The 18,439-nt window shown below is 36.2% G+C and overlaps 1 protein-coding gene across 1 annotated transcript in view; it reads left to right on the top strand.

Annotated features, from left to right (window-relative positions):
* LOC150094791 (uncharacterized) overlaps positions 1-18,439 on the top strand; it is a 210,410-nt gene that overhangs the window by 47,894 nt on the left and 144,077 nt on the right. The window contains exon 5 of the mRNA XM_090411345.1: positions 1,233-1,330. Within this exon, the coding sequence (XP_090267471.1) occupies positions 1,233-1,330 (98 nt within the window). The remainder of the gene's footprint in view (positions 1-1,232; positions 1,331-18,439) is intronic.

Here is an 18,439-nt window from a genome sequence, read left to right as displayed (position 1 = left end):
ATAATTCATATATATAAGTAACACACAGAGCTTGAAGCAAATCATTTCAATTTTCCATTCCTCTATCTGAATACCAACATCATCTGTGTTCCAATACCTGAATACACACACACAGAATGCACATAAATATTTTTTTTATTTATTAATCATTCCCACCCATCCCAACCCACACATACATGCACATTTATACACTTTCTCAGTGTCCTTAGTTTGTCTTAAACCAATATAATATATCTAACAATGCCACCTCCACTTTACTAAACTTATCATGCTATGAATTCACATCATTCAAGTTACTTGTAGATTTATTTAACACAACATGTTAATATAGTAAGCTCTCAATTATCTGATCTTCAAATAACTGAACCTTCAATGAATTAATTGTTGAATGGATTAGTATATCAGTTGACTTACTAATCCATTCAGAAGTCAATTAATTGAATTGGTCAGTATGTCAGCTGACATCTGGTTTAACACTGTGTAATTGAAGCTTCAAATGACCAACCCTTCAACCAGCAAATCGATTTTCCACTAGTCGCATAATTGAAGATTGCTGTATATGTATTCACTGATTATAGTTTGGATCAATTTCTTATGCATCTCTTAAGCAAAAGATAATTTGCTTATGAGTTTGAAAAGAAATCAAGAGTGCCATGATGTGTTGAGTTTGGAATCAGTTAGTTGTTCTTTTTTCCTTCTTCCTGGAAGGAAACAGGAACAACTACAAGAGAAAGAATTAAAATCTGATTGCATCTTTAGCTGAGACAGAATCATTGCAATTGGAATTAATCTACACAACACTATTCAATAAAATAAGTTAAGAAAGGTAATAGAATGAAGATCACACACAACAGAAGTTCAGTAACGTTTTGTTTTTGGGCCACCATAAAAAAAATAAAATAAAATAAAAGTTAAAATTAATATGCTAAGATTAGAGGGAGAATTTAATAGAGATAAAAGTTACTTAGTCACTTATTTTGTAACATGTTCTTAGTACACATGTGCATGTCATTCCTATGATCAAATTTTCTTGCACTTTCTTTTGCTGTTATCTGCATTTGTTTAAAGAATTTCATATTGAACATTATTCAATTTCCTGTGAATATGAAAATAAACACAGAATATGGTATTTATAATATTATTGTTATAATCTATTCTTTAATATGAGCTATAATATTTATACATTAATGTGGTTAAGCAGTTCGTTTCTTTTTTCTTTTCTGTAATTAAAGGTCAACAGAATGATCAGTTACTTGTTGTTAGGCTTGTTAATCAGACTTTGACATCAGTTAAAAAAGAAGAGTTAGTACAACTTGCTGCACCAGGCAAGGTAAGATCAGCCATATATTTTTGTTTGATTGTGTGTGTGTGGACATGCATATTAGTCCAGGATTGTTTTTTATAATGGATAAATCATAAAAAGTAGGACAGATCCCAGCTGTCATTTCCATTATATTATGTGAATGCATATGGGTAACTGAAAGAGAGGAAGACATATATTGTAATATAACCAGAGTCACACAAATGATTGCTTAAGTCTTTTTCCTATTTTCTGGGGAAGGGGAAGTTTTTCATTGCCCTTATTGTACATGTCTATAAGTATTGAAGTGCATAATGCAGTTAAGCCAATGTTTGAATCACTGGAAATTTACTGTTGAGCTCATCTTGTCGTAACATTTTTTGTATTTAGTCATTTATGGTAAATACAAAAGAAACGGATATGCTAACCATTCGGCCAGCCAGGCTGGGCCGAGTGGTTAGCATATCCACTTTCCAGCCAAATGGCTGCAGGTTCGAATCCCACCATTGGTATGGATGCTTGTGATTGTCTGTGGAAAAATTATTGGTGGTGGTTGGTGGTAGATGGCATTGGTGTAGTTGTGGACAGTTGGTGGATTGAGTGGTGGAGACAGAGCTATAGAGCAGGTGCCCTCCCTCAATGAGTCTTTGGACTCCCTGGAGGTGTCAAATAATAATAATAATGGTAAAGTACAATTAGGTATAACAATATTAAACAAAATCTGGAACTCACCAATTCGAGAAATTGTATAAATACAGCCAATAAACGAATGGATCCAAAAACAGAAAGAAGAATGGAAAAATCATATGGAAAGATTGCAGGATAACAGATGGGCAAAGAAAGTAAAGAACTGGATACCAAAGGGAAAGAGAAATAGAGGAAGATCAAGTAAAAAATAGCTGGATGGTATTTTAAAAAACAGAGGCAGTACAAGTATTTTATTAATAGTGAAAAAGAAGAATACTTCATTTACTATCTCTATCTCTATGCTGAATTGTTTTTATAACTGTGATTCTCAAGTTTGAAAACTTGAGGGTGATTGAACCATGGAATGCATTGCCTGATAGAGTGGTGAGAGCAAGAATGGTCACTGAGCTCAAGGAGTGGTATGATAGACTTTGTGTTTCCTAGGGAGGACCTCCTGCAATGAGTCTTTTGACTTCATGGAGGCCAGAATAATAATAATTAATATATACCTGTAAGTGTTATAATGCACACATACTTCCTCAAAAATGTCACCTAATGAAGATATGAAGTTTTGTTTATTTTTGGAACTAGTTTAGGCCAACTGAAAAGAACTGTTCACTTATTTCACAAATTCATTTCTCAGTCTCTTTACCATCTAACATTACATTTCAGTATTTATTAATAGTGAAAACTATGCCATGGATTCACAATTCAACAGAGAAAAATGGAATTTTTCTCTGTTTGTAAGTAATTATGATAATGATGATCATTATTGCCATGGGTGTTTTATGACTGTTGGTGCCCAATGCACCATCCACTTTGTGTCCATTGCCAAGTAACTCAAATTCTGCAAATTCTTTCCACACCACTCCCTCACATTACCTACCCACTCTTATCTTGACTGTCCATTGTACCAAACATCAAGGTTGTGAACTTTTTGCTGTTATTCATCCTGCAGATATATCCAAAAAGCTTAAGCTTATCCTTTGAATAATTTTCTGCATTAGATTCTCTTGTAAATTTACTTTTCTAAGCGTTCATTTGTTGCATTTTGCATCTATCCAATTAAAGAATCTTTCTATAACACGTTCTTTCAAATGTCAGTATTTGTTTCACAGAGTCTTTGACCATTACCCATGTCTTACAACCATAGGCTGCTAGTGAATATGCATGTTTCCAGCAATCTGAGCTTTGTGGCAAGGCTTACTGATTTACTTTTCCATATCTTGTCCATCGCCTGTAGGTTTACTTTGCTTTTGTTATACAAGATCTTATCTCTCTTTTTTTTTTTTTTTTTTTTTTTTTTTTTTTTTAACAGTGTAAATTGTTCATCATATTGCTATCTAGATCTCCTAATCTCTTCCAGTTCATCTTTTTCACCTTCTCTCTCTCTCATTTTTTGATATTCATTATCAACCCATATCTTTTTCTTCTTCTTCACTTAATTTCAGCACTGTTTTCTAGTTCTTCATCTTCTTCAGTAATGACTCTATCATCTGCAAGAATGATAAATGCACGTAAACACAAGAAAGATATTTAATTAACCAAATATTTCGGTCTGGAAATAGCAGACCATCTTCATCATCTGCAAATTGAAAATTATTGATTTCTGTACCTTGAACTGAACTTATATTCTCCTTTATGACATCCATTGTTCTTTCCAACAGCATGATAAAGATGCTATGGATATTGAGTCTTCTTATCTTATGCCTCTTGTTGTCCAGAACCATCGTCCTCTTTCTCCACATGATGATGATCAGCATCATTATCATTAGTTTAATAATGCAGATAATTTTTTAATGATTTTTGGTTAATGTTTTGCTACTGATTTTGGCCTATGCACTGTGGAAGTAGGTGAATTATTGATCTGTGTAATAAATACAGTATTATTGTATCATATTTGGTTGTTCACAATTTTGAAATTACAATGATCTAGTAAAACTAAAATTGAGATTGCTTCACAAAGTTTCTTTAAATATCAGGTGAATTGGATTGGAGATTAGCTGTCTGATAGATATCAGAGAATTGTATATTATTATTATTATTCAGGCCTCCTTGGAGTCAAGAGACTCATCATGGGAGGTCCTTCCTCGGAAACACAAAGTCTATCATACCACTCCCTGAAGGATATTGTATGTAATCTGAGTTGTATTGTATATAAGCTGAGAATGGTTATTACTGATTATCCAATGTTGTGGCCTTTTGGTATGAAATGAATAAACTGCATAGGTGGGCAAATTAAGGGGATATGATATGATATGATTGAGACAGTTTAATGTAAATAAATGTAAGTTCTTGAAACTTATGATCCATCAGTGGAAAGTGCATACTCTATTTTGGGGGGGGGACAATACTGGAGGAAGTGAATGAGGGATCTTGGGATGATAATGATTGATAGAAATTTGAAGTTTAAGGGGCATATTGCAATGGTAATTCAGAGAATCACTGCAATACTGTGAAGGCTGTTGACTGATAAAGATAAAAGAATGGTGATTCCATTATATAAAGCTCTGATCAAACCACATCTGGATTATTGTGCTCAGATCTGGTCACCAGGATTTGAAGTGGATATATTAACCTTGGAGAAGGAGGTACAAAGGCAAATAACAAAAATGTACAGTGTTAATTATGAGGGTAGACTGAGGATATGCAGTCTGCGAGTTTGGTGGATAAAAGATGAAGAGGTGATATGATTTAGACATTTAAGCTGATGACAGATGGTTATAGGATAAACACTGATAAACACTAGGGAGATCTTTCATATGGTAGAACAAGGAGAGGGAACAAGGACAAAGGGCGATCTTTGAAACTTGCATACAGAAGTGGCTCAGTAAAAAGGGTTAGAAGTAGCTTTTTTTTTTTTTTTTTTTTTTTGTGGAGAGTAGTCTTCCTGTGGAATGCATTGCGTGATTGGGTGGTGAGAGCACAAATGCAAAATGAGTTTTAAAGAATGTTGGGATAGATTGTGTGGTCTAAAATAATAATAATAATAATTATTATTATTATTATTATTATTCAGGCCTCCATGGAGTCAAAAGACTCATCGTGGGAGGTCCTTCCTAAGAACATAAAGTCTGTCAAGACCCATCGAGGGGAGATCCCCCCTAAGAAACACAAAGTCTATCATACCACTCCTTAAACTCATTGACTGTTCTTGCTCTCACCACTCTATCAGGCAATGCATTCCACGGTTCAACCACCCTCCACACAAAGAAACCACTCCTCACCCTCTTGCTCACAGTTTCCTTTCGTAACTTCCAGAGATGGCCTCTTGTCATCACTCCTTCCAGCTGTTCAACCAAGCGAAAGAACTCCCCAGTGTCAACCCTGTAACCACCTCTCAACAGTTTAAAAGTCTCAATCATATCACCTCTCCTTCTTCTATCCACCAAACTCTGCAGTCCACATTCCCTCAGCCGATCCTCATAACTATCCTTGTACAGTCCTGAAACCATCTTTGTCATCCGTCTTTGTATCCTTTCCACAGTTAATTTATCCCCTTCAAATCCTGGGGACCAAATCTGTGAACAATAGTCTTAAGTGTAGTCTGATCAGAGTCTTATACAACGGAATGATAACTCTTTTATATCTGCTAGTCAGTGTTCTTCTCATTATTGCTGCAATCCTCTGTGTTACCTTCACCACCTTTGCAATATGTCCCCTAAATTTCAGGTTTCTATCAATCATCAATCCCAGATCTCTTGTCTCCCCTACTTCCTCCAGAATAACTCCTCCAATAGAGTATGCAGCATCCCATCGATATGTCCCAAACCTCAAGACCTTACATTCTGCTGCATTAAACTGACACCCCATTCATTTGTCCATCTGTCTAGCTTATTCAAATCCTCTTGCAGGGCTACCACATCTTCACTATTACTAATAACCATAACCCTTTCCAGCTTCACATCATCCGCAAACAACTGAATATCCCCTTGCAATCCACTGACAATGTCATTGATATAAAGGTTAAACAGTATAGGTCTCAGTACTGAGCCCTGTGGGACCACACTTGTAACCCTCTTCCTCCTTGAAACTGCTCCACCATACACAACTCTCTGATACCTATCAGACAGCCAATCCTGAATCCAGATGACCAATCTGACATCCAGACCCATGTGCTGCAACTTAAATATCAGCTTATCATGTGGCACCCTGTCAAATGCCTTCGTTAATCTAAGAAAATTGCAGTATATGCCTTTCCCTCATCTAATGTTCTTGTAACTTTATTATAAAAGGCTAGCATATTGCTAAAACAAGAGTGCATTTTCACAAATCCATGTTGCCTCTCACAGATAACATTACCCTCATCTGCCCAATGCTGTATACGGTCCCTCACTACTTTCTCCAAGATCTTAACAACTACTGATGACACACAGACTGGCCTATAATTAGACACTTCCAGTCTGTTACCACCCTTATGCAATGGCACTATCTTACCTTTCTTCCATTCCCTGGGCACCTTTCCTGCAGCCAGACTTTCATTGAAAAGCCAGGTTAAAGGCATTGTCAGTTCCCTAGCACATTCTCTCAAAACTCGTGGTGAAATACCATCCAGTCCCACAGCTTTACTGACATCCAGAGTACTCAGTATCTGAAACACACTCTCCTCCTGTACCTCCAGACCTCGTACCAGTCCTATCCCTCTAGCATTAAAACTGACTCCTCTTGGATGAAATACTCCAATAAAGTGTTCATTGAACAATTCCAGTATGTCCTCTGCATCCGTCACTCTATTTCCATTTTTATCCCACAATATCATTCTTCCACAGTCATTTCTCCTCCTACTGGCCACATAGCTAAAAAAATTCCCTAGGATTTTCTTTGGATCTTAGGTCCAATCTCCTCTCATATTCCAGTTTCGCTTTCCTTACCACACTAGTCACTCTTCTGGCCTGTGTCTTATATTCATAATTCCATGAAGGTGGGTCCCATATAATAATAATAATGATAATAAACTATAGTAGAAAGTATTTTTAACTTGGGTATAATTATGTTAAAGATACCAAGCAATTTTAAACCTGGTTTTACTCCATTTTTCCGAAGTGAGCAAACAGACAAAATGTCAAGTTTGCACCTGCAATTGATGCAAGACTAGCTGATCCCACAGGTAGTGCAAGACCAAGGCAACTCGTTGTGATGGTGGAGCAGGTTCTGATCACTAATCTTAATATTTACCCTTAATGCCAAAACACATCTCCAAGAAGGGGATGTATGATGTTTTGTATTAAAGGCAAGGGGCCACTACCCAGACCAGTTTCGACCTTTATTGAGGTCTCATCAGTGAGAGCCAGGCTAGAAATACCAAGATTTAATAATGCAGAGCTTATAAGTATTTTACCAAAACAAGTTACCATAAGGTGTTTTAACCTTATTAAATAAAAATATCAGGAGGGGATCTAAATGTAGAAAGTATTTTTAACTTGGAAAAATGGAGTAAAACCAGGTTTAAAATTGCTTGGTATCTTTAACATAATTATACCCATGTTAAAAATACTTTCTACATTTAGATCTCCTCCTGAGATTTTTATTTAATAAGGTTAAAACACCTTATGGTAACTTGTTTTGGTAAAATACTTATAAGCTCTGCATTATTAAATCTTGGTATTTCTAGCCTGGCTCTCACTGATGAGACCTCAATAAAGGTCGAAACTGGTCTGGGTAGTGGCCCCTTGCCTTTAATACAAAACATCATACATCCCCTTCTTGGAGATGTGTTTTGGCATTAAGGGTAAATATTAAGATTAGTGATCAGAACCTGCTCCACCGTTACCACGAGTTGCCTTGGTCTTGCACTACCTGTGGGATCAGCTAGTCTTGCATCAATTGCAGGTGCAAACTTGTCATTTTGTCTGTTTGCTCACTTGGGAAAAATGGAGTAAAACCAGGTTTAAAATTGCTTGGTATCTTTAACATTGATAATAAACTAGTTAGATCATATATACTAGATTTCATCACAATATGTCCAAACCAAAGTCAGAAGCGTACAGAAAGAGTATAAAACAAATCTAATAGTTGCTTACTAATCTAATGCACTTAAAATTAGATTAGTAAGCAACTATAAGATTTGTTTTGTACTCTTTCTGTAGGCTTCATTGCTGCAGGATCCCTTGCATCATCAGTTCATTGATGCACAATCCTATCAATGTAGCATGCTATCTGGAATCTCTTCCATCCAAAATGCATAGCCTTGCATTTGACATCCTAACATTAAACTGGCACTATTATCATTAATTGTCCATAATATCTATGCATATCCACTTGCAAGGATTCTGCATACATCAGTTTTATTTCTCTGTCCAACTATCATCAACAGACAGCTGCATGTCTCCTTTCATTCCTTCCTTCTTCAGTTTCATTAACATACAAAAAGAACTATCATTGTTCAAGACAAAGCCATGTGGCATGCCTCAGGGTCATTCTCAATCTCTTAAGCTCTGCCTTTCCATATACTGACTACCTTCTGATACATATTAGTCAGTCACCAGTTCTTTGTCATTCTCAACTACTTCAGTTAATGCATTAATCATTGATGGAGCTCTGTCAAACGGTATAGCAAAGTTGAATGATATGATATATCCTTTTATCTTAGCCAACTTAGATTTAACTTCATCATAAAATATGAACATATATATGTGTGTGTGTGTGTGTGTGCAATACACACAGGCACCACAGAAGAAAAGGCACCTAAAAAATGTCAAAAACTATGAGATAAGAGTTTAACCGAACAACGAATAGTACAGAATGGTACATATAATTATGAATGTGCGTCGTCTTCCGTTTAGGCCCCCTTCAGATCTTCCCGAAAATGAACAAATAAATTCTGAAATTGTATCCTATCCTGGACCCAATTATATCACTGTAATTTTTTATTAAAATTTACGAAAATATACCTAAAATAGTTCTTTATTTTTTGATGTATCATAAATCAACTTATGCAGACGAACTGCAAATAGAACTGAAATTATTATCTAGAAAAATTGAAGAAAATAGTACACCAGAAATGGTTTTGAAGTGGATTTATAACAACAACCTTGAAGAACTCTTTGCAAATTCACTGATTGCATTGAGAATACTATTGACTTTGTCCGTTTCAGTTGCTAAGGGAGAGAGAACATTTTCTAAATTACAATTAATAAAGAACTACCTGCGATCAAGCATGAGTCAAGAAAAACTAAATGGTTTGGCACTAATTTTAATAGAAAATAATATTGCTGTCCATCAACATTGATGTACCGACAGGATTTCGCTAAAACGAAAGCCAGACTAGTCCCTTTTAGCAAAATTAATGTAAAGAATATTTGAATAAATCTCTTAATTTTATATTGCTATTTTATATTATTTTGAAAATTTATATAACTTGAAAATATTTGTATAAGCAGGACTAATCCATAGGTAACATTATACTGTAAAGCGGATTTCATTTATTTTTCATTTCCGGTTCATTTTATTCACATTTTATTCAAAAAAAAACTTTTTTGGAAAGGTGTCGAACATTAATTGCACACACAAGAAAAATATTATGCACCGGTCCTGTGTATATATGAGACCACATGAGAGATTGGATTGTCTATGGCATGACAGTACTTTGTGTATGTATGTCAGCAATACTAATAAATTGGATGACTAATCCAACATTACCCATTATCAGTGCTGCTTCTAGTATTGTATCAATATCCTGCCCACTTGGACTTTATCGAGAACTTAACAATAATCTTTGAAAGATCTACCCAAATCTTTTTGAATAAATGCTATTGATACAAGATGGTGCCTGTTTTTTCCTCATCAGATTCACATTTTGAATTTAGTTATTGTGTGAAGTGTGCTACACATACTCTTTAGATTATATGAAGTTATCAGTTTATAAATTAAATGTTAGGAGAGTGAATGCAAAGTGTAATTCAAATGCATACCTAATAAATTCTAGCTCCATAAAACAGAAAAGATTCATTCTTAAACAAAAACTCCCATGAATTATTTGTATATGCTTTATTCGTTCATCACTAATAATGGGAGATTTATGCCTGTGTAAACCTTACCAAACCCATCACTTTTTTCAGAGGTTATTTTTTTTTATTAAAAGAAATTCTAAATAGCATTATCTCTCATTCAATTACATAACTAATTAACTGCACTGTAGTTATTCTCCTTTCATCATATATGAATCCAAGTTAGTAGTGTCAAACTATAGGTGTGGTGGTGAAGGTATTAGAGAGGCTGGTTCCGGGTAGAATACAAACTTGGACTGATGAGAATGAACTTTTTTGAGAGTAGGATGGGTTTGTTAAGGAGAGATCTTGTTTCAATAACCTGATTGCATTTTCTATTAGAGTGATGTGCTATTGGACAGGGGAGATACTTATGTGGAAATTGTTTTGCAAAGTGAGATTTCACAGAATATGGCACATTACTGTTGAAATTGAGTAGGATTAGAACGGATAGTCACTTGGTAACCTGGTTATTACAGGTTAGTTGATAGGAGCAAGCAAGTTGTGTATGGAGTTGCGAATGTATCAAAAAAAAAAAATAATAAAGGGAAAAGTGACATGCAGAGTAACATAGGGGTTCTATTTTGGGACCATCCATCTGTTCACTAGGCATCCACAGATGCTGTATGGTCACTCTGATATTTGTGATGTGACCAGACCTTGCCATGTAGTCCTAATGTATGCTTTTCTGGAGGCTTCAACTCTCTGAAGATTAGTCACTCTACACACACACACACACACACCATCCATCGATCTCATTGACGGTCTACCCTTCCTCTTTTTTCATGAACTTTGCCTTCTGTTGCTGTGCTGAGAAGTCCTCCTTCCATCCTTTCAGAGTGTCCAAAATATTTTAACTTTCTTCTGTCAGTATCCTTAAGGAGCCTTAAAGTTCTGCTGATCTTTTCTAACACCCATTCATTTGTAAGCCTTTGAGTATATGATATCCTCAACTGCCTTCTGTAACACCACATCTCAAAAGCAGCTATCCTTTTCTTACCTGACATCTTTAGGTTCCAAGTCTCATTTCCATAAGTCGCTGTTCCAAAATCCTCAACTTTGTTCCCATGGAGATAGGAACAAAGTTGAGGATTTTGGAACATCTGGAAGGATGGATATAGATCCATCCTTCCAGATTTTAGACAAATCTCTGACTATTGTTTTAGCCATTCCTAATCTTCTTCTGATGTCTTCTAGACAGCAGTTCTTCACAATCTGAGACCCACTGTTGTTTAATATGTATATAGAGGATATAGATCATTGTTTGAAACAGTTCTGAGACCAGTGTTCTTCAAGACCAGTGTTTAGGAGTGTTAGTGTTGACAGAAAAGTAATTCCACTAATTAGGCTGCATCTGGATTTTTGTGCACAAATCTAGTCATCTGGATATCTGTGTGATGAGGAAATGTTGCAGAGAGAGAGTCTGCATGCAAGTGAATGATGTCTCAGAACTTCAGAATGTTGAATATGAAGATTGATTCAGAGAATGTGCTCTGCAGAGCTTGGCAGATAGATGGAAAAGAGGTGATATGATTGAGACATACAAGATGGTGAAAGTTGCCTGTTGGATAGGTATAGGGGAGATATTGCAGAGAGTAATGCTATGAAGGCAGTGGGAGAATGAGAGGTTATTCATGAAAACTGTACGAGCATCATGAATAAAGAAGAAAATTTTTTTTGTTAGAAGTAGTGAATGAGCAGAATGAATTACCAGAATGGGTTCAGAATGCTCCAGTGCCAAATGCTTTGAGCAGAAGGTAAGTGTATTATGTTCTATGAAAGATTAATGAATTCTCACAATGAATCTTCTAACTCATTGAGTGAAAAGATTAATTGTGTGGAGGTATATAAGTATTAGTTTTATTCTAAGTCTCTCCATGGAGGCCTAGAAATAAAATTAATATTATAAGAATAAATTTCGCTTCAAGCCTGCTACTTATTGCTCTGAAGTAGTAGGTAAAACATTGAATTAAAGTCACTCATTTAAACAGAATTGTTATATCTTCAACAAATGGTAAACATAAAGTTAGCTGGTTATTTTGCTTCATGCAAAACTTTGAATGAATTTGCATTTCTTCAGTTAAAATTTTGGAAAAATTGGTAAGGGCTCTTGTACAGTAATTGAATAGATGAGAAGGAGATACCTTTATAGAAATCATCATTTTCACTGACACAGTCAACACTGTCTTCAGGTATTCCATATCTCTTACTAAAATAAGAGAGTTAAGGAATCTTATTTTAGTAACCTGCTCACATTTTATAATAATAATGTTACAAGATTAGTTAATATTCTGGAGGCTATTGAAAAAGCTCAGAAATGGAGGAATGAGTGCTGTAAAAGGAATTAGAGATGATAAAGGTGGCATGAAAACTGAAGAAAAAGATATCCTTGATGTATGGAGTAATTACTTCTAAAAAAATTGCTAAATGAAACAAACAGTGACAGCACAGTGGTAAAAAAACACTCAACAGGCATGCAGTCAGGAACACATATCCATACATCAAAAGCTTGAAATGTGGAAAGGCAGCAGGAGTAGATGATATTCGACCAGAAATGCTCAAGTATAGAGGTATGAAAGTCTTGCAGTGGCTGCACTTCATAGTTCAAAAGGCCTGGACAGAGGGATGAATTCCAGTTGGAGTAGAGCTCTCATAGTATAGTTGGAGTAGAGCTCTCATATATACAAAAAAAGAAATAAAACTGAATGTGAGAATTACAGAAGTATTTCCCTACTGAGTGTTCCTTGTAAGATTTATGCAAGTATATTTGAAAAATGATTAAGAAGGATTGTGGAAGGGAAGCTTGGTGAGAACAAGCTGGATTCAGGTCAAATGGAGGCTGTCAGGATTAGATTTTTACTTTATGACAAATCATTATTATTATTTATATATATATATTATTTCTGGGAAAACTCCCATGTTACTCCTCATTATAAACTATTATAATACAGCTATATTGCCTGCTTCAGTTTAGGAGTGCCCCTGTTTAAATGTCATTGGCTATTTACTCATGGGTTCTTAGGGCATTATGAGTGTAGATGTACTAAAAAGTATATGTAGCTTAAGGAATAGAAATTGCACATACCTTTTTCTGGGTGTTGTGGCTTTTCCTCTGTCTGCGATGTCGAGAACTGCAGAGTGTGTGTGTGGTGTGGGGGGGTAGGCAGTTTGGTAGAATAAGTTAGAAAAACCCGGGTTTTTTTTGTAATATATGGAAACATATACTTTTATATGTTTCCATATATTACGAACTTTTTTCCCACCCTATATAAAAGTATATGTTTCCATATATTACGAAAAAAACCCGGGTTTTTCTAACTTATTCTACCAAACTGCCTACCCCCCCACACACACCACACACACACTCTGCAGTTCTCGACATCGCAGACAGAGGAAAAGCCACAACACCCAGAAAAAGGTATGTGCAATTTCTATTCCTTAAGCTACATATACTTTTTAGTACATCTACACTCATAATGCCCTAAGAACCCATGAGTAAATAGCCAATGACATTTAAACAGGGGCACTCCTAAACTGAAGCAGGCAATATAGCTGTATTATAATAGTTTATAATGAGGAGTAACATGGGAGTTTTCCCAGAAATAATATACATAATTTTCTTGTGTCTTATAACCATACAACCCCTAACATTGGCTCTCTACTCATAATTCCCCCCCAACCCCCCCCCCCCCTCGATCACAAACACCATTAAAATTAGCCTTCACCTAACGCACATACCAACATAAGCTTATGTCATGGTCGCACGTCACATGTTCAATGAGTGCATAAACTTTACAAAAAGTACATACCAAAAACCATCCTAACTTACACCGCTCAAAAAATGCACATAACTTTCCTCAAAAAATGCCTCGATCACAACATCACACCAAAATTCGCGACGGTACGTGGCAACAGCACAATTCACGGAAATAAACAAATCTGCTACCGAGCATCCCGTGCCCTCATAAAACAAGCCATAAACAACAGATTTAAAAAGAAACAACAAGCATATTCATACATTCACAAAACAAAAAACAGATTGAAAAAGCTACTAACCACTAACGAATGGGCAGTTTTTTGGGATAATACCCAATCGCACATCAACGACTACACGCTATTATTAGAAGATCGACACGCAAAGAAATGGTACACACTAACAAACACCCAATACAACAATCGCACTGCTTCCAACCCTTCGGATATTTCCGCCTTAGAACACACAAAAAACAATTCCATTATCAATCTATCACACCACAATCTCACGCCCGACGAAATCACCATCCTGAACAAAGGATTAAACTTTGGTGTTTCCCCAAAATACATACAAAACAGAGACATCATTACCGAAATGCAAGCGAAATTAGAGTATGACCCTAACAAAGAAACTATATTCCACAAAATTAACAACATCATAAACAGTAAAATAATAATTAAACCCAACATCACCCCCAACCTACAAGAAGCCCTTCTATCCCTAAAGAAGAACCCGAACATTATTATCAATAAAGCGGACAAAGGGGACACCGTAGTCATCACAAACCAAGCCGATTACCACAACAAGATAACAGCCATCTTAACCGACCCACACACCTACCGAAAAATACAAATTGACCCCACCTCTGACCTTATAAAACAAATCAACGATACCCTACACATCCTAAAAAATGAAAATAAAATTGACAAAACCACACTGAAAAACACAATCCCCCGCACCACACGCACCCCTTGTATGTTCGGACAAATAAAAACCCACAAAGACGGGTACCCGATGAGACCAATAGTCTCCTACAAAAAACCACCACAGCCCCTTTATCAAAATTCATAGCGAAACTCCTCAAACCACTAACCACAACGTCAAACTTCATGATAAAAAACACGGACGACCTTTTCAATAAAATAAAAGACCTAACCCTATCCCAAGAAGACATCCTCACTTCTTTAGATGCGGCCTCTTTATACACTAACGTGGACGTCCCCAGAACTTTAGACATCGTACACACACTACTCACAGAAGACCACACCCTACACTCTCGTACTAAACTTAACGCCCATTGACATTATTAACTTAATAAAACTAGTAATCTCGGCAAACTTCTTCAAGTTCAACAACAACATGTACATACAAATCTTTGGACTCCCCATGGGCCAAAACATCAGTGGACAACTAGCAGAATTATTCCTGGCACATATAGAATCACTTCTACTCCACCCTTCCCTTCCCTCCGGCATCACCTTCTATGGCAGATACGTGGACGATATTCTGTGCATTGGAAATCCCACACACATCACCACCTTAAAAACATCCCTAAACAGCTACAGCAACAGGTTAAAATTCACCACAGAAACCGAACAGAACAAATCCATCAACTTCTTAAACTTGACATTAACCAGAACACACAACAAAATAGCCACGAAAATATACCACAAACCCTCACACATCGGAAACTACCTCCATTTTCACTCATACCATCCGTATTCTGTTAAAAAATCCGTCATCTTATCAGAATTCATAAATGCTCACAAATTTTCAACCAATCAAAATAGTCTAAACGCTGAAATAAAAAAACTAACACAGATCTTCTTAAATCGTAACTATCCTACACAACTGATTAACTACGCAAACAAGACAGCAAAAAACCGCCAAAACAACCCAAGTACCAAAACGAACTTCCCTACACAAAAAATTATCAAACTACCATACACCCAAAACACATACAAAGCCTATAAATACATCTTCAAACATACTGACTACAAACTGGTATTCACCACAAGCCAAAAACTGGCTAACCTCCTAAAATCCACCAAACCTCACACACAAAAAGATATATTTGAACAGCACAATGTAGTCTATAAATTTCCCTGCCAAAAAGACTGTGACATCACCTACACAGGTTCCACCATCAGGTCTTTATGGGCAAGACGACAAGAACACTTCCGTGACTGTAACATCCCTATTCCAGAACATTTAAACACTAAAAAACGCAACATTAAAAAGAAAAATCGTATACAAAGCACAGGAAAAATGGAAATAGCTGTTCACGCCCTTGAACAAAAACACACCCCGCAGATAGACAAGGCCATCATAATAGATAGACAAGACAATGAAACAATGCTCAGAATATCGGAAACAATAGCTATAAAGTGTGACGCGAACTCGATCAACGTACACAGGCCCTACATAATCTCCGAGGTTTGGAAGCTTCACAACATTAAATTGAGGTCACAATCCCGACCAATAGGAGACAACACAAACACCTCTGAAGCACCCACCCGACCTGACATAGCTTCCACTTTCCCAATATGTTCCGATGATGACCACGAATAGTCGAAACAGTCCACACCCCGTCAACCACCTTTCCCCTTCCCCCTCCTTATTTTAAAAAATTAACCCTTTCACTTTTTTCCCCACCCTATATAAAAGTATATGTTTCCATATATTACGAAAAAAACCCGGGTTTTTCTAACTTATTCTACCAAACTGCCTACCCCCCCCCCCCCACACCACACACACACTCTGCAGTTCTCGACATCGCAGACAGAGGAAAAGCCACAACACCCAGAAAAAGATATGTGCAATTTCTATTCCTTAAGCTACATATACTTTTTAGTACATCTACACTCATAATGCCCTAAGAACCCATGAGTAAATAGCCAATGACATTTAAACAGGGGCACTCCTAAACTGAAGCAGGCAATATAGCTGTATTATAATAATATTATTATTATTATTATTACGGGAAACTCCAAGGAGTCGACAAACTCATCGAGGGAGGCCCTAACATCACGTCAAGAACAACTATTCGTCTTTCACACAGTATTTATCATACCTCACCTTAAACTCATTCACAGTCATAGCACCCACAACAGACTCTGGCAGCTTATTCCACTCATTTACCACTCTCCAAGTAAAGAACCTAGCTCTAACACCCCTGTTAACTACATTCTTGCCCAGCTTCAATGTATGGCCCCCTAGTCCTCCCACCACCAGCCCTGTTATCAAAAATATCTTCTGGATTAATCTTATAGAAACCCTTCAGTAATTTGAAGGGTTTCTATAAGATTAATCCAGAAGATATTTTGGATTATGAGAACAGATTGAAGATTTGCAACCCGCAAATCTTCTATCTGTTCTCATAAGGTTCATTCCACAGACCTGCCACCATCTTGGTCACTCGTCTCTGGATCCTCTCTACGTTCTCCCCATCAAGAAGAAATCCTGGCACCCATATCTGGGCACAGTAGTCCAGATGGGGTCTTATTATGAAGGAAAGCGGTATGAAACCTGATATCAAAATTGGAGATGTTAATCTCAGCTCTTTACTTTATGCAGATGATGTTATACTTTTAAATAAATTCAGTACAAGTCTGCAAGATTTCTGACTAAATTGAATAACTGTTGTAATAAATTTGGTATGAAAATCAGCAATAACAAGACAAAGACAATGAAAATAGGCAGAAACATTGAAAATATCAAATGCATCATGAATGGAGGACCTAAAGAACAAGTAAAACATTTCTGCTACTTAGGCACAATTTTTAGTGAAGATGGTAAATTAAATATGGAAATAGACATCAAAATCAACAAAGCCAGTATGGTAGGAAGTCAACTGAATAAATTTATATGGAATAAGAGAGAAATTAGTCAAAACACTAAATTAGCTGTATACAAGACAGTGTTCAAACCAATTTTAATTTATAGATCTGAGAGCTGAGTCACAAATAAAACACTTGACCAAAGACTAGAGAACATAGATATGAAAGTTCTGAGAAAGATTAGGGGCATGAACAGATGGCATCAATGGCAACATCACATTAAAAACGAGGACATTAGGAAAGAATTTGACATTGTTGTCATCCAGGAATGTGCTAGCAGATCTAATTTCAGGTGGTATGGTCACTTCAACAGAACGGGAGAGAAAAGATTAGCAAAAGAAGTGTTCTCTTCCAGGTTGGCAGGAAAAAGACCCAGAGGAAAATCAAGATATAGGTGGATTGATACACTAAAAAAGTGCTTTAGAAGACAGAAATATAAAATCTGTTAATGCTGGAGTCTTGACAGATAACAGATTGATTTGGAGGAAAATTGTAGATAGGAAGTTAGTAATGATGTAAGTTCTTCATGTAATACTATCATAAGATATAATATATTTTGGTTACCGTCAGAATCGAATGCATGACGGTGGAAGACAAAACAAAGCTAAGTTTTCATTACTGTATTTAGTTATATTTCATTTTATTTAATTATATTTAGTGTAATTAAATGTTTTGTTTTGCTTGTAATTGCTTGTACTTTTTTTTTTCTTATTTATTTAACGGAGTTTATTAATTGAATAATTAACGATTACGCTACTCGGCAGTAAGGAATGATGGCGGATTCAGTCGCAGGTGGCATATTGTCAAGTCCTCTGCCATTTAAGAACTCTATTATAAGCAATATCATAAGGGACTTTGTGGCATGCAGTGCTTG

Source organism: Typopeltis vanoorti, chromosome 21, assembly GCF_054136105.1.
Source record: "Typopeltis vanoorti isolate ZY-2024b chromosome 21, IOZ_Tvanoo_1.0, whole genome shotgun sequence".
Lineage (NCBI taxonomy): Eukaryota > Metazoa > Arthropoda > Arachnida > Uropygi > Thelyphonidae > Typopeltis > Typopeltis vanoorti.
This window is presented reverse-complemented; position numbering and strand designations above follow the sequence as displayed.